This window comes from Mustela lutreola, chromosome 7 (genome assembly GCF_030435805.1).
Source record: "Mustela lutreola isolate mMusLut2 chromosome 7, mMusLut2.pri, whole genome shotgun sequence".
NCBI lineage: Eukaryota > Metazoa > Chordata > Mammalia > Carnivora > Mustelidae > Mustela > Mustela lutreola.
The window spans coordinates 87,163,729-87,188,722 of NC_081296.1; the positions used below are offsets into that span (position 1 = coordinate 87,163,729).

A 24,994-nucleotide genomic window follows, 5' to 3' on the forward strand; every position below is an offset into this window, starting at 1 on the left:
ATAAATAAATAAAATAAAACATGACATTTTAGAAGATGGAAAATACTCTGGAGGAAAATAAAGCAGGTGACGGTAAACAGGATTGTAACTTTAAAATAGGAAAGATCTCACTGAAAAAGAGGCATTAAAGGGAAGAGCTAAAGGAGGTAAGGTAGTAAATTACATAGCTGTGTGGAAGAGAACAGATTTCTAGGCAGAAAGATGCCTAATATGTTAAAGGATAGCGAGGCAGCCAAGATGGCCAGAGCAAAGTAAGGCAGGTGGAAAATAGTAGGAGGAAAAGTTAAGTAGGATATGGAAAGCCAGTGCAGTTTTGAGTAAAGGAGTGGCATCTGATACACATTTTAAAAGTATCACTCTACCTGCAGTGTTGAAAATGAACTCGTGAGGGGCATAGGAAGAGTCAAGAGACCCAGTAGGAGGCTATTGTAGTTATCTTAGCAAGAAATAATGTTGGCTTACAACAGGATGGAAATGGTGAGGGTTGTGATAATCTATGGAGTGCAGAGAATAGGATTTGCTGATGAATTAGATGTGGATCTAAGAGAAAGAGGAGTCAGAGATGAGTCCAGAGTTTTGGCCTTTGCAAGTGGACAAATGTCATTTATTGAGATAGAGACATGGAAGGAGAAATTTCGATGGGAAGATCAGATGTTGAGTGTGAGACATGTTAATGTGAGATGCCTATTAGGATTTTCAAGTAGATACCAAATAGATGTATGAGTCTGGAGTTTGGGGAAAACATCTGGTCTAGAGAAATAATTTAAGAGTAGTCCATTTATAAATAGTATTTAAAGCCAAGAGATAAAATGAGATCACCAAGGGGATGAACATAAAGAGGGAAGAGGTCCAAGAACACAACTCTGAGGCATTTTAACATTTAGAATTCAGGGTGATGAATAGAAACCAGCAATATAATGTAGAAAGAAGCAACCAGTAGTGAGATAGAAGAACTAAAATCTGTTATTTTGGAAGCCAGTGAATTAACTGTATTCAGAGAGGAGGCAGGAATCAACTTGGACGAATGCTGAGGACTAAGAAGTCACCAATGCATGTGGCAACATCAAGATTATTACTGACTTTGGTAAGAGCAGCTTCACTATATTGGGTTTAAGAAAGATAGGAAGAAGAGAGAATGAATATACACAAACTGTAGAAGAGTTTTTGCTATATAGGACAGTTAAGAAAAGTGGTAATTGGAATGTGAGGTCAAAAAAGATCTTCAAATGAGAATCATTCCAGCATGTTTATAGGTCAGTGGGAATGATCAAAAGAGAAAAGCTGATGCAGGCCAAGAGAGTGTCCTGTAGAGCTGTAGGAGGCATTAATGATCAGTATCATTACAGACCAGGATTTCTCAACCTTGGCATTGACATTTTGAGCCCGATAATTTTTTTGTTGTGGAGGGCTGTCTTAAACATTGTGAGATGTTTAGGAGCATCCCTGGCCTCTACCCTCTAGGTGCCAGTAGCACTTTCTCAGTTGTGGTGACCACAGTGTTTTCACACATTGCCAGATAGACCAAGGCTGTGAGGAGGGGCAAAATTGCCTCTGAGTGAGAATTGCTGTTAATAAGCTGATGATAGGACTTTGAAAGCTGGAGTTGTTTTAGGGAAGAAGACAAGTGAAGAGTCTGGGAGTAGCAGGGAAGGCAGCTATTTCATTCTTGGGTCCACCCAGTTGAAGTTCAATTAGAGTAAGAAAGTACAGTGGAAGTTTAGAGTAGATGTTCAGAATAGGAGATTTTGCTGTTGACCCAGTATGAGTTCTAGAGGGTAATGACAGAAAGGTTTTAGGAATTGGTTAAGAATGAGAGTGGAATCTGAAGCTGGTGGTATAGGGAGCTGTAGAGAGATTGGCATGATGTAGTAGTTTTCATAATCTCAAATTAGATTTGGTTGGTGGGGTCCTGGCTTTAAGGTGGGTGCAAAGAGGTGTTACAGATCAGGACAGGGCACTGAGATACTTCAATCTTTTTAATTCCTTTTCTGATGAAAGTATTTGATGCTTTGAGCATAAGAGATAATATGTATGTACAACTAATTGCACCATGAAGGAATATGCCCTTATTCCCCGTTGTTGGAAGAGAAAATTAGGAAACATAACTTACTACAGAGATTTCCCCAAAGCAGACAAGGCTAATCCTGGTCCTTGAGTTTTTCACTGTTCCAGAGTGAAATGAAAATACCAAGGGCTAAGAAAAGAAGTTTTTTTTAAATGGACCTTTTTGCTAATTTGTGTGTGCTTACCTGTTTTATTATCCTTGTATTTTTTTAAGGTATATAATTTGCTAATTTTCTATTTCCCATTTGTGGCAGTTAAAATAATCCTTTTTAGAAAAACAAGGTGGGGGCACCTGGGTGTGGCTCAGTAGGTTAAGTGTCCAACTCTTGGTTTCAGCTCAGGTCATGATCTCAAGGTCTTGAGATCAAGCCCCGAGTCAAGTTTATGTTCAGCACAGAGTTTGCTGCTCTCCTTCTCCCTCTACCCCACTCCACAGGCTCTCTCTGAAATAAATAAATAAATCTTTTAAATAAATCAAGAAATATATACATGCATACATTAAAACTAGATAGTAAAAATAGCCTTAAAAGTTGGCAACCGTGTGTTTCTAGAAATTCAGTTCAACAAGTATTTTTTAAGTGCCTAACCCTGTATCAGACACTGCTAATTACTGGGATACCATTGGTGAACCAAGTAGATGTTATCTCTGATGCATGAAGGTTAGACTAGTGGGTTCCTGTGGACATTTTAGTTATTGTTGCTTTTAGTTTTTGTTCTATATTATATATATATAATATATATAATATATTGACCATGACCATATATATATATATATATATGCACCTCTAGTCAACTCTTTTAGGTTAGGGTATCAGATTCCATATTACCCTAGGCACTCTTTTCACAGCATTACTATCAAAACATTTAGGTCTTATGAAAATAGTCTCTTTAAAGAGATTGGTTAAGATTTAACTACACAGTTTATATTGACATTCCTATTTATTAATGTAATTTTTCAATTAAAAAAAATTTCTTAAATTTTAAAAAATATTTTAATTCCAGTATAGTTAATTAACATACAGTGTTACAGTTTCATATGTGCAATATAGTAATTCAGCAATTCTGTATATTAGTCTGCTTATCAAGATACGTATACTTTTAATCCCTTTTATCTATTTAACCCATCCTCCCACCCATCTTGGCTCTAGTAATCATCTCTTTGTTCTCCAAAGTTAAGAGTTTCTTAAAAAAAAAAAAAAAAGAGTTTCTTTTGGTTTATCTATTTTTTTTCTTTGTTCATTTGTTTTGTTTCTTGAATTCCACATATAGATGAAATCATATGGTATTTATCTTTCTCTGACTTATTTCGCTTAGTTCTATACTCTCTAGATCTCCATGTTGTTGCAAATGGCAAGATTTCACTCTTTTTTATGCCTAAATAATGTTTCATTATTCAGGCATATATATTCCAATACACACACACACATACACACACACACACACACCCCACATCTTTATCCATTCATCTTTTTTTTTAAGATTTTATTTATTTATTTGACAGAGATCACAAGTAGGCAGAGCAGCAAGCAGAGAGAGGGGGAGGCAGGCTCCCTGCTAAGCAGAGAGCCCGATGCAGGGCACAATCCTGGGGCCCTGAGATCATGACCTGAGCTGGAGGTAGCTGCTTAACCCCCTGAGCCACCCAGGCACCCCCCCAATCATCTTTTTTTTTTTTTTTCATCTTTTTTTTTTTTTTAAGATTTATTTATTTACTTAAGAGAGTGTGTTTATGTATAGACAGGGGAAGGGGCAAAGGGAGAGGGAATCTCAAGCAGCCTCCACGCTCAGAGGGGAGCCCACTGTGGGGCTCAATTCCATGACCCTAAGATCACGATCTGAACTGAAATCGAAGAGTCAGATGCTTAACTGAACCAATAAGGTACCCATATCTGTTCCTCTATAGATATGGACAGTTGGGCTGCTTTCATAATTTTTCTACTGTTAATGCAGTAATCACAGGGGTACATATATTCTTTCAAATTAGTGTTTCATGTCCTTTGGGTAAATACCCTGTAGCACTGTTACTGGATCATATGGAAGTTCCTGTTAATTTTAATGCAGTTTCTAGATGTGAAACAGCTATAACTGGGATATCATAAATTGTTATCATTTCTTTTTGTTTGTTTGTTTGTTTGTTTTGGTTAAAACTGCTGCTTGTGCAGTTTCTTTGGAGTTTTTAAAACTCTTAATAATTATACCCTTTACCTCCACAAGATGGAGTAAAAGTTCTGGATAGGAACTGTTAACCTGAAATTGGAGCTTGCTTTTTATATTAAATATCTTTACCTAAAAATCTTGAACACTGATAGTATTTATATATTAGATTGTGAAAACAACTGGAAATTCATACAACTTCCCTGCATGCCAAAAAGATTCTTGTCATTTAACATGGGAAATAAACTCTTCTGGTGAAAAACTTCACAGTGCACCTTTGCTTTTACTGGGATATAAGAAGCAAAAGTAATAATTAGAAAGTCATAACTCCTTCTTGTTGTATCTTGGTTGTTGGGGGGTAGATTTGATTTTTCTGTGGTGAGTAGTTATCATTAGGCAAACCCATCGGCATTATTTCTTGTTGGTATCTTGTTCTTTACTTGGGCTTTGGTTTTTCATATCTTAGTTAAATTTTTACTTAAATCCAAGTTGTTCATGGGAATTTCCTACTAAAGTTGTGTAGACTCTGTGAAGTCCAGGAAAACACCCTTGATATCATTCATTTATTAAAAAATGATATTGTTTCAGTGTGTTTCCATATTCCTTACTGTATGTATTATTTGCTATTTACTGATCTGTTTTAGGTTGATATTATTTTTTTCCCTTACATCTATGTCTGTGATGGAGCATTATACAGATTTTCTTTTTCAATTAAATATTCTAAGTTAGATTTTTCTGTCCTATTTTGGTCTTCTGCACATATATTTCTTTTCCTTCTTGTCACCTTCTGACCAAAACTCAGGGTTTCTGAATCAGTGTTGTCTCAGAGAAATAAAATATGAACTACAGATCTAATTTTGGATTAATGGCCACATTAAAAAGATAAAAAGGAACAGATGAAATTTATTTTAATAATATATTTTATATAATCCCATAAGTCTAAATTACTAGCATTTTAACACATAATCAGTTTAAAACTATTTTATATTCTCTTATTAGATATTAAGTCTTGAGATTTTGATATATATTTTATACTTACATCTCAATTCAGGCTAGCCACATTCCAGATTCTCAGTAGCCATCTTGACTGGTATCAACTGTATTGGACAGCATATTTCTAAATCACTACAACTCAAGTTCTTTACTAGTTTAGAGACTAAATAAATTACTTGTAAGTTGAGATTATTACATGAACACTGGTAGAAAATATTTGCATACTGTCAGCAATATATCTCTAGAGGCTTCTAGCCCATGAGTTATAAGGAATTCTGCCTTAATAGAAATGAACAAGCTTATCAAAGTTCCTGACCTTGCTCATTCTATATAGAATACCTTGGCATCTGAATTAGGATAAATTAGGTAGTACTGTTCAATATAAAAGAACCCTCAAACCCCAGTGGATTAAAATAACAAATACTTATTTTTGTTCACAGTATTTCTTGTTTCTTGTCCAATGTGGGTGAGCAAGGAGGACCTCTAACATATCATAGTCACTCCCAAATTAAGGTTAATGAGGCCCATTTCAGCACATACTTTCACAATCACTATGGCAAGGGGCAAACAATTGTGGGTTCTATATAAATCCTGTTTTATTGTTATAAATAAAACTTTAAGACTCTTATTAGGGAATATTTCATATAGAAACACAAAGTTGCAAAATACTGTAATGAACCCCCCCATGTGCATCATTTAGTTTCCCAGACAGTATGCATCTTATCCTGGGCATTATATGAGCTGTGTATAAATATTCCAGTGTTTGTCTAAAAAAAAACCAAAACATTTTATTATCATACCTAACAAAATTAACAATTATTCTTTGGTAATATCTGCTTCTATCTCTGTATTCAGCGTTTTCTGATTGTTTCAAAGACACATCTTTATAGTTGGTTTGTTCAAATAGGGATCCAGACAGTATCCTTACGTTGCATTGGTTGGTACATATTTAAGTTTCTCAGTTTACAACAATTCCTCTCCTTCCACTCCTTTTTATTGCCATTTTTTTGGTTGAAGGAATTGGTTTGGTTTTCTGAAGACTTTCCTACATTTCTGTGTTTTGTTGATTATATTCTTGAGGTACACAATTTGTTGTGATTCTCTATCCCTAGTATTTTCTATCCCTAGTATTTTCTATAAACTATAGATCTAGAGACTTGATTAGATTTGGCTCAATTGTTTGCCTCATGTGAATATAAATCTTTGCTCTGCATAAGTGAGTATCACCCATATCATCCAAATGTTAGCTCTGTTGGGGTTTACTGGTCTGCTTTAACTTGTAAAAGGAAACAAAGGCTGATGAAGATGTAGCCATATTTTTCATCTCAGTGGGATTTATTTATATCTCATGATTTCGGACACCATTGTCCTGTCTTCTAAGTCAAGAAAGTATGACTATAAGTAGGAAAGGTTAGACTCTATCATGTTAAAACTAATTCTGTTGTCTTTTATTTGTGTATAAATGTCCACTTTCTTTAACGTGATTAAGTTCAGCACAGAATGTTCTAATTTCCCAATTTCCAAGACTAGAATTTTCCTTATTTGCCTGGCAGTTGTGCAAACAGTGGAAGTTTCTTGCCGCTATTATGTTGTTTCTCAAAATTCTTGCCATTTTTTATTTCTTTATCATTTTGTGTTTTAAGTATTCCATCAGTACTTCAGTAATAGTATGTGCTCTTCTTTTTCTTTCTTTTTTTTTTTTAAGATTTTATTTATTTGTTTGAGAGAGTGCACAAGCATGGGGAGCTGCAAACAGGGAGAGGGTGAAACATACTTGCCACTGAGCAGGGAGCCCAATTCGGGGCTCAGTCACAGAACCCTGGGATCATGACCTGAGCTGAAGGCAGATGCTTAACTGACTGAGCCACCCAGGCACCCTGTGTGCTCTTATTTTTCAACCAGTAGTTCTGTTAACAAGTTACTTTATTTTGAATGAGCTGTCTCATCACTATGGAAAGTACTTTGCTAGAAATTCTAATTAATAAGGCATAACTATTTAACTATTGGTATCTATTGTTAATTTTTTTTTTTTAATATTCATTTATTCGACAGACAGCACAAGTAGGCAGAAAGGCAGTCAGAGAGAGAGAGGAGGAAGCAGGCTCCCTGCTGCAGAGAGCCCAATGCAGGGCTCGATCCCAGGTCCCTGGGATCATGACCTGAGCCGAAGGCAGAGGCTTTAACCCACTGAGCCACCCAGGTGCCGCTCTATTGTTAATTTTTAAAGCAAGAGTTCTCAGATTTAGCTGTTACTATCTGTTTATTGTGTTTTCTTCCTATTTGATTAGTTATATAAACAATTTTTACCAGTATGAGGATGCGAAGAGCAATTGAATTTACTGATGTATTTATCCTATGAGGATGTGAAGAGTCTATAGGAAAGATACAGTATTAGCAGGCCAAAATACAGCGTTGTATACTCTTTGTCAATAGACTTACTAATCAGTTATGGCAATTGGACATCTGTATATTTTGCACTCTTGTTTTTTGTGTCATAGGAAAAATTAACAAGCAAATAAATAACTGTATTAAAGACTTGAGAGAGTTGCAGGGTATGGTCTAATGTATTAGAGTCAGTATTGTTTCCCTAGTTTTATCAAGAGATCAAATTATATTCAGTACATTTAATCTGCTAAGACCTAGAAGTTTAATTATTAATTAAGAATATATCTTAGAACAGAGATGATAGTAATATTGCCATGCTAGATAATTTCTCCATATAATTTATTTTTTGTTCACCATTCATTCACTTCTTGATAGCCATATTTTGTCTTTATTAATTTTTTAAAGATTTATTAATTTAGAGAGAGTGTGTACAAGTGGGGAGAATGGGGCAGAGGGAGAGAATCTTTGAGTGGACTCCCCACTGAGCTTAGAGCCTGATGCTGTGATCGATTCCAAGACCATGAGATCATGACCTGAGCCCAAACCACAAGTCAGACCCTTAACTGACTGAGCCATCCAGGCGTCCCGATAGCCATATTTTATCTTTAGCTCACTATTCTTCAGAGTAGAGTTGAACCATAAAATACTGCTATTACATGAAGGAACTCCCAGGTCTAAGGCAGGAAGGAAAGGGAAAAGATAAAATACTTTTATTTTGGTTTTTGTGTGTGCATTTTTCTGAGAAAGAGCAAAAATCAAGTCTCATGTCAGTCAAATTAGTTCTAGGCAGAAAATTATATAATTATGTAGTGGTATCTAGCTCCTAGAATTTATGTAAAAGGAAGTGCTGTTATTATTGTAGCTTCTGTTGTAGTTATTTTTAAAAAATACATCAATCAAGGGGCACCTGGGTGGCTCAGTGGGTTAAGCCGCTGCCTTCGGCTCAGGTCATGATCTCAGGGTCCTGGGATCGAGTCCCGCATTGGGCTCTCTGCTCAGTAGGGAGCTTGCTTCCCTCTCTCTGCCTGCCTCTCTGTCTACTTGTGATCGCTCTCTGTCAAATAAATAAATAAAATCTTTAAAAAAAAAATACATCAATCAACAGATCAGAACATTAAGGCTCTAAGAGTTTAAAAATTATATTTAAGGGGCAGCTGGATGGCTTAGTCAGTTAAGTGTCTGATTCTTGATACCAGCTCAGATCATGATTTCAGGTTGTAAGATCGAGCCCTACAATGGGCTCCACACTGGACATGGAGCCTGGTTAAGATTCCCCCTCCGCCCCTCCTTCCCTTCTTCACCATCTCTCCCTATTTCTTTTTTTATCTCTCTTCCCCCTCTCAAAAAAAATTAAATATTTATTTAAGATTATGTTTGCTACTGGAAACAAGGAAACATCAGAAGACCTGGGTAAATAAGTAGATATGTCTGAATGTTGGACTACTATATAACCATGATAAAGATGAGGTAGATGTACACATACAGGTAGAGAAAGAACTCCAAAATACATCCTTATGTGAGAAAAGGTACAAAAAATGTATAATGTAATGCAAGTCTTTAAAATTAAAAGGATATGTGTATGCTGGCATATGCAAAAATACTTTTCTAGAAGGATACACAAGAACCTTAACATGATTTTTATGTATTTTTTGAAGTTTTAATCATTTGCATCTACTACTTTAACTAAAATACATAAATATTAAAGGTACCTTTGTGTAATGAAACATTGGAAGGAGGTCTTTAAATTTCAAATGTGTATTTTATCCTTAGAATTATTAGAAAAGGCAGTAACAATCTGTGTTATTTTCCTTGTTGTAGGAAATGTTATGGTTCTTGAACGGTTACTTAAGAAAGGTTTACTTTTTCCTAGGATTTCCACTTAAACAGAGTTAATTTGGAAGAATCTTCAGGAGTAGAAAATTCTCCAGCTGGTGCTAGACCAAAGAGAAAAAGCAAGAAGTCTTATGATTTAACTCCAGTTGATAAATTTTGGCAGAAACATAAGGGAAGGTAAGATAAACATCAGTAAGTTAAAGGTTCACCCCTTTACAGGGAAATGAAGATGTCATCTGACTTCATGAATTTGATGAAAAAAATAAAAAAGATGATGGTGGTTCCTCTACACAATGAGTAGAAGCTATAATTACATAGTCTATAGGGATGTATCTATTTCTTCTCAGTTCCTAGGTTGTTTCTTGTTGGTTGTTTTTCAGTAAGCTTATACCATACAATTTTGTAGGTTTTACAGATAGTCTTTCTAAATTTTGTTGCTGTCCCCACTGACCTTCTGCAAGATGATTTCTGCCTTTCTTTAAAATAGGTTTTAGTGATAAATGTCAAAGTGTAATCTTCCCTCTTTGTTCCATGTTTGCCTTCATACAAACACAGTTTTAAATCTCTATGGAAAGAGAATACCTAAACCTGAAAAACATTTATTTAAAGCACATTAGAAATAATAATTAGTTGTGTGATTTCTTATAGGGAGATATACAGATCCCATGTATTGCTATATGCCCTTAAAGTTTAGGGTATTTTATGAACTCAATAATTGACCACTAGATAACTAGTGGTCATCATGGATAGAGAAATCATTCTAAACCCCCCCCCCCCCAATAAAAAGCATTCCTCCGAGAGAAAAATGCTGCTTACCAACAATTATGGAACTAAAATGTTATTTATTATTATTATTTTGAGTATTTAAGGTATTACTATACCTATATGTGACCAACTCCTTGATATGGCTGTTCTTTTTGACCTCATTTATGTTAATAGAGAAGTAAGATGGAGACTTGATTCAACCATTTGGGTTTTTTTTTTTCTTTTTATTTATAACTTTTTTTTTTTTAACATTGCAAAGTCACATTGCTTATAACAAGGAATTTTATTTTCTCTGCAGAGAAAAGCCACTGTTTCCCTCTTTCTGACTGGCAATTTGGGTACTGTTATAATTTATTTTAAATAATTTTCTTCTCTTTGGAATTCCATAGTCTGTGATTTTGGGTATAATGGCAAAGTACTAGAAATTACATTTCCATTATTTCTAGAAAAGGCACAGGATATTTTAAAATTAATTTTAAGATTTATATTTTCTGGTAGAAAAGACCTTAAGAAAAAAATCTCATTCAAATATGGAAGATTTGAATATTTCCTTTATATATTTAGGAACAATCTTAGAAGTCAGTTGAATAGTAAGAATTTTAATTTTTTGTTTGTAAATAAGAATAGCCCTGAATAACTCTCAATCTGAATGTCATACTACAATATTCTAGAAATACAGTAATGTGGGTGCAAAGACACTGGCAGTTAGTGTGGAGTAAAACAAGTAATTTAAATCTCTCTGAGCTTCAGTTTCTCTATCAGTAAAATGTAGGTATGATTATTCTACCTGTTGCCCTATTTCAGAAGGTTGTTATGAAGATGAAGTGAGATAAAGAAGTAACTTGCCCAGAGTCATTCAGTTATCAGAGATAAAAGCAAGAATAAAGTCCAGTCCTGGAAGATCCCAAAAGGCGTGGTCCTAATTATTAATACGCATACCTCAGCAAGACTGTGGTTAGATTATATGAAAGAATAGAGAGACAGTCTTAGCACTTTGTGTTTGGTGTACAGTAAACCTTCCATAAATGTTAGCTGTTAGGGATGTCTTTTAGCCCTGAGATCTGAAGATACTGGAGATTTTAGGATCTTCTAGTTCAACCAGCACATTTTAATATGCTCAGTGCTATGTTCTGCCAGCATACAGTCTTTTGAAGCTGAGTTTAGAGCCTGTGATTGTTATGCAAAACTGGACCATGGTCTTCAAAATCCTCTCAGGGTCTTCTGTCATTTCTCTCAGTCTCTACTGGATGAGATGTGCTGATCATTAATGAAGCGTTAAAAGGTTTTTGTTTCATTGCTACACAGACAGGACCTTTTCTTTCTTAAAGGAAGAAAAGCTTCTGGCCACTTCTAAAGCTGTAAATGAAAAATACTTATGAACCATTTATGGTCAACATACATTTATTTAGAGTTATTTAAGATTAGTGCCATATGAAATTTTTTCTACCAAAGCTTCTCAATGATTGCAGATCACCTGTGTCTGAAGTCTATAGAAATTACTGCTAAAACACACTTACCTGGACGAAGACATCAGGCATTAGACCAAAAAAAGAAACTGTGACCTATGTTCTATTTTTACTAGCAGTGTTCTAAGATATTAAGCTTACAGAATTAAACGATCTTTTTCACAATTACTTGCATGAATTTTTTTTTTTTGCATGCCATCTTTGTAATTGTATGAACCCTGTGACACTCTGTGTTAATTTGGGTGATAATATTTAATTGATATTTCATATACCATGCCTTCTCTTCTTTGTTTTTCAGTCACTTAAATATTTTATTTTTTTTTCTAATAGTGTATAGGTGAAAAAAATGTGATATAGTTAATGAAAATAATAGAAATAAATTTAAATTTGCTTAGGTATATAAGAATTATGGTAGGCATTTTAAAGAAATAATATTAATAATCTAAATAGATATCCACGGAGATATGTGGTTATATTTATGCTGTGTCATATGTTAAATATATTCAAATAGGTACATTTAAAATCAAAATAAATCCTCATTTAATATACTTCAGGAATCACATAAAAATCAACATTTTAATGTCATGCTCATAGTTCCTCTTGCTCAATACTGTTTCAGTCCATTCCCAGAAGTTGCAGAATCAGTTCAGCAAGAACTAGAATCTTACAGAGCACAGGAAGATGAGGTTAAACGACTTAAAAGCATCATGGTAAGATTTCTTTTGCTTTCTTAGAATTACAGAAAAGCAGGACATCTGGAGAGAGAAAGAGATTAACTTTTTTTCCTCATGAAAATTTGAAACCATTCATTGTTTTTAATAAGAAAAGTATTCTTAACTTACAGAAAAGATCTTTGTCAAAAAGAAACCCTGAATAATGAGAAGAGCAAAATGTTTTAAAAGAACAGTCTGGGGCACCTGGGTGGCTCAGTTGGTTAAGTGGCTGCCTTCAGCCCAGGTCATGATCCTAGAGTCCGGGGATCAAGTCCCACTTTGGGCTTCCTGCTCAGCAGGGATTCTGCTTCTCCCACTGACCTCTCTCCCTCTCAAATAAAATCTTTAAAAAATAAATAAGTAAATAAAAATAAAAGAACAGTCTGAATTTATGATCTGAAAAAATATATAATGTGGCTTTATTTTAGGGGTATATCTTCCAGTGCTGCTCACTCTATTACACTTGGACCTGACCTCAGAGTTCAGCTCTGCCATATATTACTACATGACCTGTGGCAAGTGTCTGGCCCTATTTCTTTACCTAAAAATACCCACTGGTCCTTAATCATTCAACTAATTAGACTGGTGTGACCAGAACTTTTCTGGAATTGTCAAAAATGGATATGCTTGTTCCTTAGAGGCGAAGAATTGTTACTCTGGGTGAACTTAAACCTTAGTGTTTATCACTGATCTTAGGAATATATTAGTTTATATGCTTCTGAGATCTTTTTTTCCTCCTCAGGGACTAGAAGGGGAAGACGAAGGAGCCATAAGTATGCTTTCTGACAATACTGCTAAGCTTACATCAGCTGTTAGGTAAGTAAGCAATATTTGCTCTTTAAGTCTACATAAAGACTTATTTTGCTCTTTAAGTCTACAGAAAGATATATTTTGAATGTTAAAAATCTGGCTAATATTTTTAATAATAAGAAATAGTAGGTAATAGCATAGACCCTTAAAAACCTAAACTGTGTTTTTAACATGTTCAAACTGATTTAAATTTCATATAGCAGATCATTTGCCTCTTTCTCTAGTTAGAATTATAAAATGGGGCTATTTTTACCAAGAATATATTAGTGGTGATAAAATAAGTTATTGTTAATTTTATCATTGTTGCTATTATTTTATTAACTAAAGGTTAAATACAATTTCTGATATGAAATGACATCAAGAGAGGAAATGTGTTTTATACTTATAGGTAAAATCATATTTTCATTAATCTGATTATATTCTAAACCTCCAGATTTTGGAATCAGAAAGTGAAATGGTGAAATAGTGATATTTAATAGACAGATTACTTTAAACCAAGAAACATTTTACGTATATTAAAGTAGTGAATACTATATATGGTAAAGCTTAGAGATTAAATTTGGTCAACAGTTTAACTTGTCATCTTGTCACTTTTTTACTGTTCTAAGTTTCCTCAGAGGAAACACCCAGGTGTGTGTTTTATTAAGGTCTGTGTCATTTTCTTAGAAAATTTAATGGTTAATTTTCAATTTTTTGATACTTGTAGTTCTTTGCCAGAACTCCTTGAAAAAAAAAGACTTATTGATCTCCATACAAATGTTGCCACTGCTGTTTTAGAACATATAAAGGTAAATTTAACTCCCCCCCAAACAGTATTTATGTATTCTGTTTATGTAGGATTTTATACTTTTTAAAAGTGATTTCATATTCATTATCCCATTGAGGCCTCACTATAACATTATGAGATATCATTACCAAAGGCAACATCATTACCTTCATTTTTTGCAAATGAAGAAGCTTAAGAATCCAGAGAGAATAGTGATTTGGCAAGGTCACATATTCAGTAAATGTAAGTTAGAAGCTGTGATATTTCTATTACGTTGTCTCAATATTTCCTCAATACTCTCTCTCTGCTTATTACTCTTAACAGTAGACTGTGTCTAACCATCAATAATACAGATTTAGACATCCTTTTTACTATAGTACTATCTAAAATGTCCATTAACTTTTAGTTTTAGATGTCTTTCACCATTAAAGCTGCTGTCGCTTGTTCTGTGATTTTGAAAAAAGAAGACTATATTTTTTATATGTTGTTATCATAGCTCTTTTATCTCCTTACTTTGTTCATGATTATTCCCTATCAGCCTGACTTAATCAGTCCCTCAGTATTCTACTGTCACTTATTCTCTGGGTGTGGAGCTGAATTTCAATGATAGATTGACCATATGTTAGGACATGATTATTATGAACCCCTGCTTTCCATGTGATACATTACATTTGAAAAAGCAATGTAAAAAAGCTAAATATGCTTGTTGCCTATCAAGGATGTTGATAACACCTTGAATTATGGAAAGGGGACTTAAACATTTTCCTTTTTTAAATGATCTAAAAAGTTATAGAGAATAGGGTGGAGCTACCACAGATAGATAATGGACATTGTGCAACATGGAAGTTAAACATGCATAATTTCTTTTGTTCCACATCTCAATATTGATATTTGCTATTTTCACGTACCTACAGGAATAGAAATAGAATAATTGTGCTGTCTACAGATGACTCTATTGATGATATTTTCCCTTCCATATGTACCATCTTTGTAAAATGGGAAAAGGTTACTCAGATCTGTAAATACCTGAGATCATTATGCAGCAGAGAGCTATACTGAGAATTTCCTTCAGTAGGAAAGAAAAGCTTTGCTTACAAGGTGAAGAATGAATCTAATATAAAAAGTTCTAAAAAATTTATTGTTTCAAAACAAAATATAAGTCTAGTTTACATCTGTTAAATTGTAATTAAATTCTAGGGGGCTTATGCTCCATTAAACAAACATTTTTAGAGTATTTACTGTGTGCTGGGCAGGGTGCTAGGAGCTACATGCAAATAAATAGACAAGAAGTAAAAACAAATTCTAGAAAGTTCTGACAGTTGTTAATAATCCTATATAGGCTGTAAGATTTAAATTGTTCTTTGGATTTTCTTTGACTTTAGGGGTTTTTTTCTATTTTTTCAAAGTAAAGTTTATTGATCCTTAACATTTTATTTTCTGACCTCAGGTCTTATAGCTATAAAACCAGGAAAATGCCAAGCTCAGCTCCTACTATCAAGCCTGATTTGTGTAACTCAGTGTAATTCATTATTGTACCTATGGAAAGCACCTCAGTTTCATCTTATTCAGAAAACTTTATAAATATTTTTTTTTTTTACTTTTAATTTTTTATTTTTTATAAACATATATTTTTATCCCCAGGGGTACAGGTCTGTGAATCACCAGGTTTACACACTTCACAGCACTCACCAAAGCACCCTCCCCAATGTCCATAATCCCACCCCCTTCTCCCAAACCCCCTCCCCCCAGCAACCCTCAGTTTGTTTTGTGAGATTAAGAGTCACTTATAGTTTGTCTCCCTCCCAATCCCATCTTGTTTCATTGATTCTTCTCGTACCCACTTAAGCCCCCATGTTGCATCACCACTTCCTCATATCAGGGAGATCATATGATAGTTGTCTTTCGCTGCTTGACTTATTTCGCTAAGCATGATACACTCTAGTTCCATCCATGTTGTCGCAAATGGCAAGATTTCATTTCTTCTGATGGCTGCATAGTATTCCATTGTGTATATATACCACATCTTCTTGATCCATTCATCTGTTGATGGACATCTAGGTTCTTTCCATAGAGAAAACTTATAAATATTATACTGCTACAAATTTATATGAATATACTCCAGGTCAGAGACTAGAGCTTATGGTTTGAGAAAATTCTAGCTAAATTAATTGACTTATTAAGTCATGTTTTTGAATAACTGTGTTGTGCTAGGCCCTAGAAGTTCTTTGATAAATAAGACAAGGTCTCTATTCTCTTTGGAGCTAATATTGTAATAACAAAACAAAGTACCCAAATTAGAAAACAAGATAACTTTAGTCATTTAGGTGATATAAAAATAAGGTGATAGGAGATGTTACAGAACAGCTGGAGGGCTACTCTAAGTGGTTAGGAGTAAGTCATTAGGGATATCACCTTTGATGTGATGTCTGAGCTAGAGACCTGAATCACATGGAGCCACTTAGTAAAAATCTCAGGGCCAACTGCACCAGTCAAAGAGACAAAAAAGTGCAAAAGCCTTAAAACAGGGAATGAGTTTGGTGTGTTTAAGGATATAAAAGAAGACTAATAGTGCTTATGGTGAGGAGGGAAAAAGTGATAGACTCTGGTAGCAAGAGAAATAGCAATTTAAGTGGGATGGGAAGTCATTGGAGATTAATGACAGATCTATGTTACAAATGGAGAACTGAAGAGTATGAGTGATGGGTGAGTTTTGGAAATAAGCGTGGAATTGAAAGATAGCTTTTACTGCTGTCTAAATGAAAAATAGTGTTTTATAGGGAAGAATTTACTATAAATTCTTAATGGTGTTTGTTTGTAATTTTACACTGATGATTTTATGTGAGTTTTTAAAAATCACTTTGTGCTAATAGAGGTTGTCTGTCTGACATTAACATGCTGCCACGCATGATCTACATAATTCTGCTTTAAGACCTGGTATTTTGGCTCTCTTTTTAAGACAAGTTCAAACTAATTTGTCATTCAGTGTGTTAAGTGGTTTTATATAAAAGCCACACATTTTGGGATCATTGTTTTATTGTAACTCAAGGAAGACATCCTTTTTAATAGGGTCTGATTTAAAGAAACTGTGCTATAAAGGACATTCACTTGCAGAGGGAAAATGATGCCCTCTGTAGGATACACTGTTCCTTCTAGGTCATTTTAAGAAACCCAGTCAACAACAAAACGTCTTTAAATATCATTGGTAAAGGAGCATATTTATCTTAAATATTTACATAGCAATTACAGTTGTATTTAATAAACTGCCTACTCCAAGAAATATTCTGATATGTTTTCTGTGAAGAGTCCTTGTAATGTTAACCCTGTCTTTTAGGTTATTCTTCTTCCTTGTCAAAATTAGCATATAAATTCTGCTATTCTCATTATTTCTAGTTACTCCTGGTTATAAAATATCTTCTTAAAGTCTTCCATAATTATTAAATTTTCAACCTTGTAATACTTTTTAAGTGGCATGTTTATTTATACTATTACTATTCTATACCATGTACCTCTGGCTATAATGTTAATATTAAGTAAGTTTTTTTCTCCATAATCTCTTCTCTTTTCACCAGAGTTTATTGACTGTTTGAGCTTAGCTTCTTTGTAAACGTTTATTCATCTAAGTGGTAAATATTTTTTTATTACCATTAGGAAGAATATTATGATTTTTTATACAGAGATCTTAGAACATTTCCCTTGGTATTCATCTTCATTGTAGTTTTGCATATTTCTCCTTTTGGGATGTTTAGATCATAACTGCTTTTTACATTTCCTTAGATCTTTTTCTGAAACAATACTAAGAGGAAATAGCCATGAGTTATCTGGCAATCATTGTTTTAGTGGAAAGCTAAAAACAGCAGATCTATTTGCCACAACTTTAGCAAATATTATTATCTATGTTTATTAATATTCTAATGGTTTTAGTGGCTTGAGTGGTTGACTTTAGCTTAATAGATTAAAGAATAAATTGTTGAGTTCTCATTTGTTTTGAGTAATCCATACCTCTTAAATCACTTTATAGCAATTCTTTCATTTCTAATACAAATACGCTTCACTAGTTGCTGGTTTTGGGAGAATGACTCCTGAGATTACTTAAATAATTTATGGACAAATTTTAATTTATTTCAGTTGTTGTTATCCCACCTGCATAGTCAAAGTGAATTAAGTACTCTTCAGCATTACCTAAGAAAAGGAAAAGACACCAATGTGTAAGTCATAATAGATGAGAGATAAGAGCAGCATGGTGTACTTTTTCCCCTAATGCTCCCATCTGAAAGGAAGATCTTAACATCCGAACACTCTGTCCTAATATAATGAGCAAAAAACAAACTATTAAAAAACTATTAAAAAGCTGTTATGGATTGAGGCTTCATTGATGCTCATTTTTTTCATTTTTGTTTTGCTGCTGCTTCTGGAGAATGTTAAGAGGTACTGGGTTAGATCTAAAGACATCATCTGATCAAGAAGATGTACTACTGCCTTAGGTCTACACTCTGAACAAGGCTTAGCCGTTGGTAACAATGCTAGCTTTTAACCTTAGTATCTCCTTCAGGGGGCTTATTTTACTTTGGCTCACTTCTTTATCTCTTCTAGGTGAAGATAAGCTTTAAAAATAAAATTGACACTCTCTCCATTTATTTCCACTAGTCAACACACCAAATTAACTGGTGCCCTTTATTCCTGATATAAAATATGGCAGCTGCCGGCCATATTATGAGATGCAGACAGCTGGCAGCTAGGATGCCTCACAGGTTGAATTTTGTTTATCTAAGAGTTATTTATATTTGATTCCAAACTATTTATGCTAATTGTATGAGGAGGAAAAGAGGATTTTTTTCTTTAAAACTAAGGTATATACCTTAGACTTACTGAAGATGGTGATTTTACTGTTTAACTTTGTATAGGGTAAAAAAAAAAAAAAAAGAATTTAACTATAAAACTTGGAAAATCTTGAAAAAAACTAAAATTTCTTTGTAAATGTCTGTAAGGTTTTTGGTTCTACTTCAGAGAATTTGAACCTAGAAATCATAGGTGATCCATTATAGGTGTGCTTTATGTAGGAAAGGAAAAAAAAGTTTAGTGAAACCTCTGTACTCAAAAGGTATCAGACCTACATCAAGATTGACAGACGATTGTGTGTTTTAGGTCTTAGGTTAAAAGGCAGTATTTAGAAAATACACACACACACACACACACACACACACCTCCCCCCCCCAACAGGTTTGTCGGGGGAGGGTTTGGTCATTCTTTACATTAACTAACATTGATTAATTGATCACCACTCCCCTATCACACAGTAGGGAAGAAATTTACTGTACTAGAAATCAGAACATTTCTCTGGCTGTATTTTTTTTTCTTATTCATTTGAAACCGAGAAAGAACATGAACAGGAGGGAGAGGGAGAAGCAGACTCCCCACTGAGCCAGGAGCTCAATTGAGGGGCTTGATCCTGGCACCCAGAGATCATGACCTGAGCTGAAGGCAGACGCTTAGCCCCTCTCTGGCTGTATTTTAAATGATCTCAGTATATATATATGAAGCGAATGTTCATATGACCTTGGTGTCTTTTCAAGGCAGGGGGACAATATATTCTATAATAGAAAGTCCCCAGTGGACAAGTTATCATCGTCTTTTACCTAGTCTTACCCAGATAAGATTAGTCACTGTCAGAACTTGAAGTTTTCTTCAATTAGGACCAAAGGTAGCTCTTGAATGAGTTGGAATATCCTTTTAACTTCTCACTCACTGTGAGTTTCGGGAGACCGTTTCCACCTTTCCAAAAAAAGTGTGAAATTACCTTTCTCAAGCTCTTTGCTCTTACTTCTCTGCCATCTGCTTTTGTTAAGATAAAGCATTGTCATTGAGACCCAATTATAAAGGTTAAATTCAAAGAAATAAAGACTTCTTAGAACATTCAATAATAAGAAAATAAACAACCTAATTTAAAAATGGACAAAAGGTTTAAACAGACTTACCTAAAAAAGATATATAGGTGACAAGTAAGTTCAATCTCAGTAATCATTAGAAAAATGGAAGCCAGACCCACAATGAGACGTCACTACACATCTATTAAAAATGTCTAAAATTTAAAAATCAATAATGCCAACCTTTGGCAAAGATACAGAGGAACTAGAACTTTGATACACTGCTAGTAGAAATACAAAATGTTATATCCACTTTAGAAAATAGTTTCTCAGTTTCTTAAAATGTTAAACCTATCATTGGTCCAGCCATTCTGTTCCTCGGTGTTTACCCAAGACAAATGAAAGCCTGTATGTATTGTACACAGCATAAATATTCATAGCAACTTCATTGTAATAACCAAAAGCTGGAAACAACTCAATGTCCACCAACAGCTGAATTGGATAAATAAATTGTGGTATATCTGTAAAATGGAATACTATTCAGCAATAAAAAGGAAGGTACTGTTGACACATACAATAATATGTTTGGATTTCAAATACACTGAAAGAAGCCACATTAGAGAAGAGTACAGAATCTATTATTGTATTTACATAAAATTCATAAAAATGCAAGTTAATCTACAGTGACAAAATGCTTATCAGTGCTTGCCTAGTAACTTGGAGAAGAGTGTTGGAGGGCCGAAAGGGAGGCATTACAACAAGGAAACTTTTCTGGGTAGTATGGTAGAATGGTAGAATGGTAGATTCACTATCTGGATATATATGTTATAAATAAAGATGCTGTGAATGCCCATGAAAGGTTTATGGGTGGGTATGTTTTTAGCTCCTTTAATACCAAGGAGTTGGTGGCTGGATCATCTGGTAAGAGTATGTTTAGATTTGTAACAAAACTGCCCACTGCCAAGCTGCCTTCCAAAGTGGCTGTGCTATTTTGCATCCCCACCAGCAGTGAATGAGAGTTCTTATTGCTTCACATCCTTATCAGCATTTGGTGTTGTCAGTGTTAGATTTCAGTGATTCTAATATTGTTTTAATTTGCAGTTCCCTAATGACATATGATGTGGATCATCTTTTCATATGCTTACCTGACATCTGGATCTTCTTTGGTCAGGTGTCTGTTCCCCTCTTAGGCCTATTGTTTAAGCTGGTTGTTTATTTTCATAATGTTGAGTTTTAAGCGTTCTCTATATTTTTGGGGGAAATGTCCTCTAATGGATGTATCTTTTGCAGATATTTTCTCCAGGCCTGTGGCTTGTCTTCTCAATCTCTTGACGGTATCTTGGTATCTTTCACAGAACAGAAGCTTTTAATTTTAATTAAGTCCAGCTTATTGATTTTTTTCTTTAGTGGATCATGCCTTTGGTGTTGTATCTAAAAGGTTTTTGCTATACGTAAAGTCATCTAAATTTTCTCTTATGTTATCTTCTAGGAGTTTTATAGTTTTGAATTTCCCTTAAGGTCTATGATCCATTTTTAGTTAATTTTTGTGAAAGGTAGGGTCTGTGCTAGATTAATTTTTTTTCTTTGCATGTAGATATCCAGTTGTTCCAGCACTGTTTGATGAAAAGACTGTCCTTTTTCCATTGAATTGCTTTTGCTTTTCTGTGAAAGATAGGCTGACTATATTTGTGTGGGTCTATTTCTGCTTATCTCTTTTCTGTTATTTGTCCTCCTTTTTGGCTAGTAACACATAAGTATTGTGGCTATATTTTAGGTGATAAAGTCCTCTATCTTTTTTCTTCTCCTTCAGTATTGTTTTGGTTATTCTGGGTCTCCCATGCCTCCATACAAACCTTAGAATCAGTTTGTTGATATCTACAAGATAACTTGCTGGGGGTTTGATTGAGATTGTATTGAATCTATAGATAAGTTGGGAAGAACATGGAATCTCTCTCCATTTATTTCATTGTTCTTTGATTTATTTAATCAGAGTTTTATAGCTTTCCTCATAAAAATCTTATACATATTTTGTTAGATTTATAACTATTTCATTTACTTATTTTTTGAGTACTAAAGAAAAATAGTATTTTTGATTTAATTTCACATTTAAGTTGGTCATTGCTAATATATCAGAAAGAAGTTGGCTTTTATATAGTACCCTTGTATCCTGCAGCTTTGCTATAATCACTCACTAGTTCCTGGAGTTTTTGTTGTCGTTTCTTTCAGATTTTCTATATAAAAAAGCATGTCATCTGTGAACAAAGACAGTTTTATTCCTTCCTTCCCCGTCTTTTTTCTTTTTATTTCCTTTTCTTTTCTAATTGCATTAGCTAGTACCTCCATTATGATGTTGAAAGAGTGCAAGAGGGGACATCCTTGCCTTTTTCCTACTGTAGCCGTTGACTTTGTATATTAACCTTGTATTCTGCACCTGTGCTATAGTCTCTTACTAGTTCCAGAAATTTTTTTGAAATTTTCTACATTACAGTTGTGTCTTCTCAAATGAAGAGTTTTATTTTTTCATTCCCAATCTGTATACCTCTGATTTCCTTCTCTTGTTTGTTGCATTAACTGGGGCTTGCCATACAGTGTTAAATAGGAGTGCGAGGGGTGACATCCTTGCCTTGTTCCTGATCTTAGCTGGAAAGCATCTAGTTTCTCATTATTTGCATTCTATTTTCTGAAATAGATTATAGAGAACTGTTATAATTTCTGCTTTAAATGCTTGACAGAATTCACTAGTGAGCACACCTAGACCTAGACCTTAGGCTTTCTGTTGTGGAAGGTTATTTGTTATTGATCAATTTCTTTAATAGATGTAGATGTATTCACGTTATCTGTTTCTCTTCTAGTGAGTTTTCATGGGTTGTGTCTTTTAAAGAAGTGAGTTATTTCACCTAGACTCTCAGGTTTATGGGCACAGAATTGTTCAAATACTCCATCATCCTTTTGATGTCATAGGATCAATAGTAATGGCCTCTCTTTAATTTCTGATATTTTCCATTTGTGTTTTCTCTCATTTTTTCTTAGTTAACCTGGCTAGATATCTATCAATTTTATTGATCTTTTCAAAGAGTCAGCTTTTGGTTCCGAAAGTGATTTTTCTCTGTTAATTTCTTGTTTTTAATTTCACTGATTTCTGCTCTAATTTTTATTATTTCCTTTCTGGCACTTACTTTAAATAAAATTTACTCTTCCTTTCCTGGGTATATCTTTTAAGAGTTCAACACATTGTTGCTATAAACTAAAACTAAAAGCTTCTGAGAGTCATAGTAAACTAAGACTTCTTATGTTTATAAGTGCCATATAAATCTCTATTTTTTTCCAGAAATATTATAAGTAAAGCAGTTTTGGGTATTTCATTATAATAAGGTTGCTAATATTTGTATTTTTAATACTTTTTATCTATAAAGACAATTTCATTTACATGTTGAAATTTTTATGACATAGGTCACTTTAGTCATCTTATTTTTAGGAGTTAATATATAGTATAACTTAGAGATTAAAGTTGTTTCTGTTTCCTAGAGCAGATTTGAGACAGATTTCACAAATAGCTTATGGAACAAAAATAATGAAATAAAAATGGAATAGGTGACATACAGTTATGATGATAATTCTCAAATTTGGCTTTGTATTTTCAAGCAACCCAGATTCAAAAAAAGACAGATGTGATTAAGACAACCACAACAACAACAAACCCTTCCTGTCAGAAAGGAGAAGTTTTTTATTCTTTTTTAAAATTTTTTATTTATTTATTTTAAGTGAGCTCTACTCCCATTATGGTGTTCAAATTCATGACCCCGAGATCAAAAGTCACATGCTACACTGACTAAGCCAGCCAGGGACCCTTAAATTTTCTTTCTATGTATTTATTTACTTTAAGTATATTTCTTATTCTAAGCAAACTGTTGCTTAGCATCGGATTACAAAATACATTGCTCATATTGGGCATTATCTAGAATAAATTGAGTGATGTAATGATACAGTATATTAATATCAGTTACACTTCTGTGTAATTAATTTTAATATAATTTTAACTCTTATACATATAAAATTTATATTTTAATATAAAATTACTTCTATGTAATAACCTTAATGAAAGTCATGAGTTTAATATTAAATATAATTCGGGGCGCCTGGGTGGCTTAGTTGGTTGGGTGTTCGACTTTGATTTCCACTCAGGTCATGATGGGAGTCTGCTTGAGGTTCTCTGTCTTCTCCCTCTGCCCTCCTTCACCCTCGCTTGCACCTGCTTACACATTGTCTCCCCCTCTGAAATAAATAAAATCTTTTTTTGTTTTAAGATTTTATTTATTTATTTGACAGACATAGATCACAAGTAGGCAGAGAGGCAGACAGAGAGAGAGGAGGAAGCAGGCTCCCCACTGAGCAGAGCCTGATGCGGGGCTCGATCCCAGGACCCGGGGACCATGACCTGAGCCGAAGGCAGAGGCTTTAACCCACTGAGCCACCCAGGCGCCCCTAAATAAAATCTTTTAAAAAATTAAAACATATATATAATTCAGTGAGGGAGTTTATGAGTTTCCAAGTAGTTAGGTCTAAGTTTATAACATTTTAGTATCTAGAGTGGAAACATTGCATATTCTTTAAATAGTATGTTCCTACTTTTTTTCATTTGGGCTTTTGGTAGGGATTTGATAGCAGAGAAGTTGAAGTTGCATATTTTGATTTGGGCCTGAAATGCTAGAAATTCAGTGTTCTTGGTTGAGAGAAAAATGTATCTATCTGGAAATGAGATAAGTGGTTAGATTGTTGGCCTGTTGTAAAAATTGAAGATCCTAACCAAGTTCCTTAGTTTGAAAGTGCAAAGTCCATCACTGCATAGATGAATTTTATTTATGATTTCTAAGTCATTCTGTCAAATGAACAAGTACTCCAGAGTAAATATATTCATCCACCCATGTCATAGAACACCTTCAAAGATAATTTCATGTATTATCTGGGTTTTGTACCACATAATTTTTTATGATGGCAAACCAGTTCAAACCCACCGGTGTGAAATGCAACAAAATGTACACCTAAATAATGGAAAATATATTAACTGCTATTTTGTTATATCCTAGAAAGCAGTTGAGATTTGGAGAAATCGTTACCTTGCAGGGGACAGGGCATATAATAATAAATAAGTAGTCACAAGGAGTTCATATTCTAGTGACAGAGCAA

The 24,994-nt window shown here is 34.1% G+C and overlaps 1 protein-coding gene across 2 annotated transcripts in view; it reads left to right on the forward strand.

Annotated features, from left to right (window-relative positions):
• The window catches only part of SCFD1 (sec1 family domain containing 1), a 105,460-nt gene that overhangs the window by 29,313 nt on the left and 51,153 nt on the right, over positions 1-24,994 (forward strand). For both annotated transcript variants that reach the window (XM_059181827.1, XM_059181829.1), the window contains exons 11-14: positions 9,467-9,606; positions 12,280-12,370; positions 13,116-13,189; positions 13,890-13,971. In XM_059181827.1, coding sequence (XP_059037810.1) covers positions 9,467-9,606; positions 12,280-12,370; positions 13,116-13,189; positions 13,890-13,971 — 387 coding nt within the window. The remainder of the gene's footprint in view (positions 1-9,466; positions 9,607-12,279; positions 12,371-13,115; positions 13,190-13,889; positions 13,972-24,994) is intronic.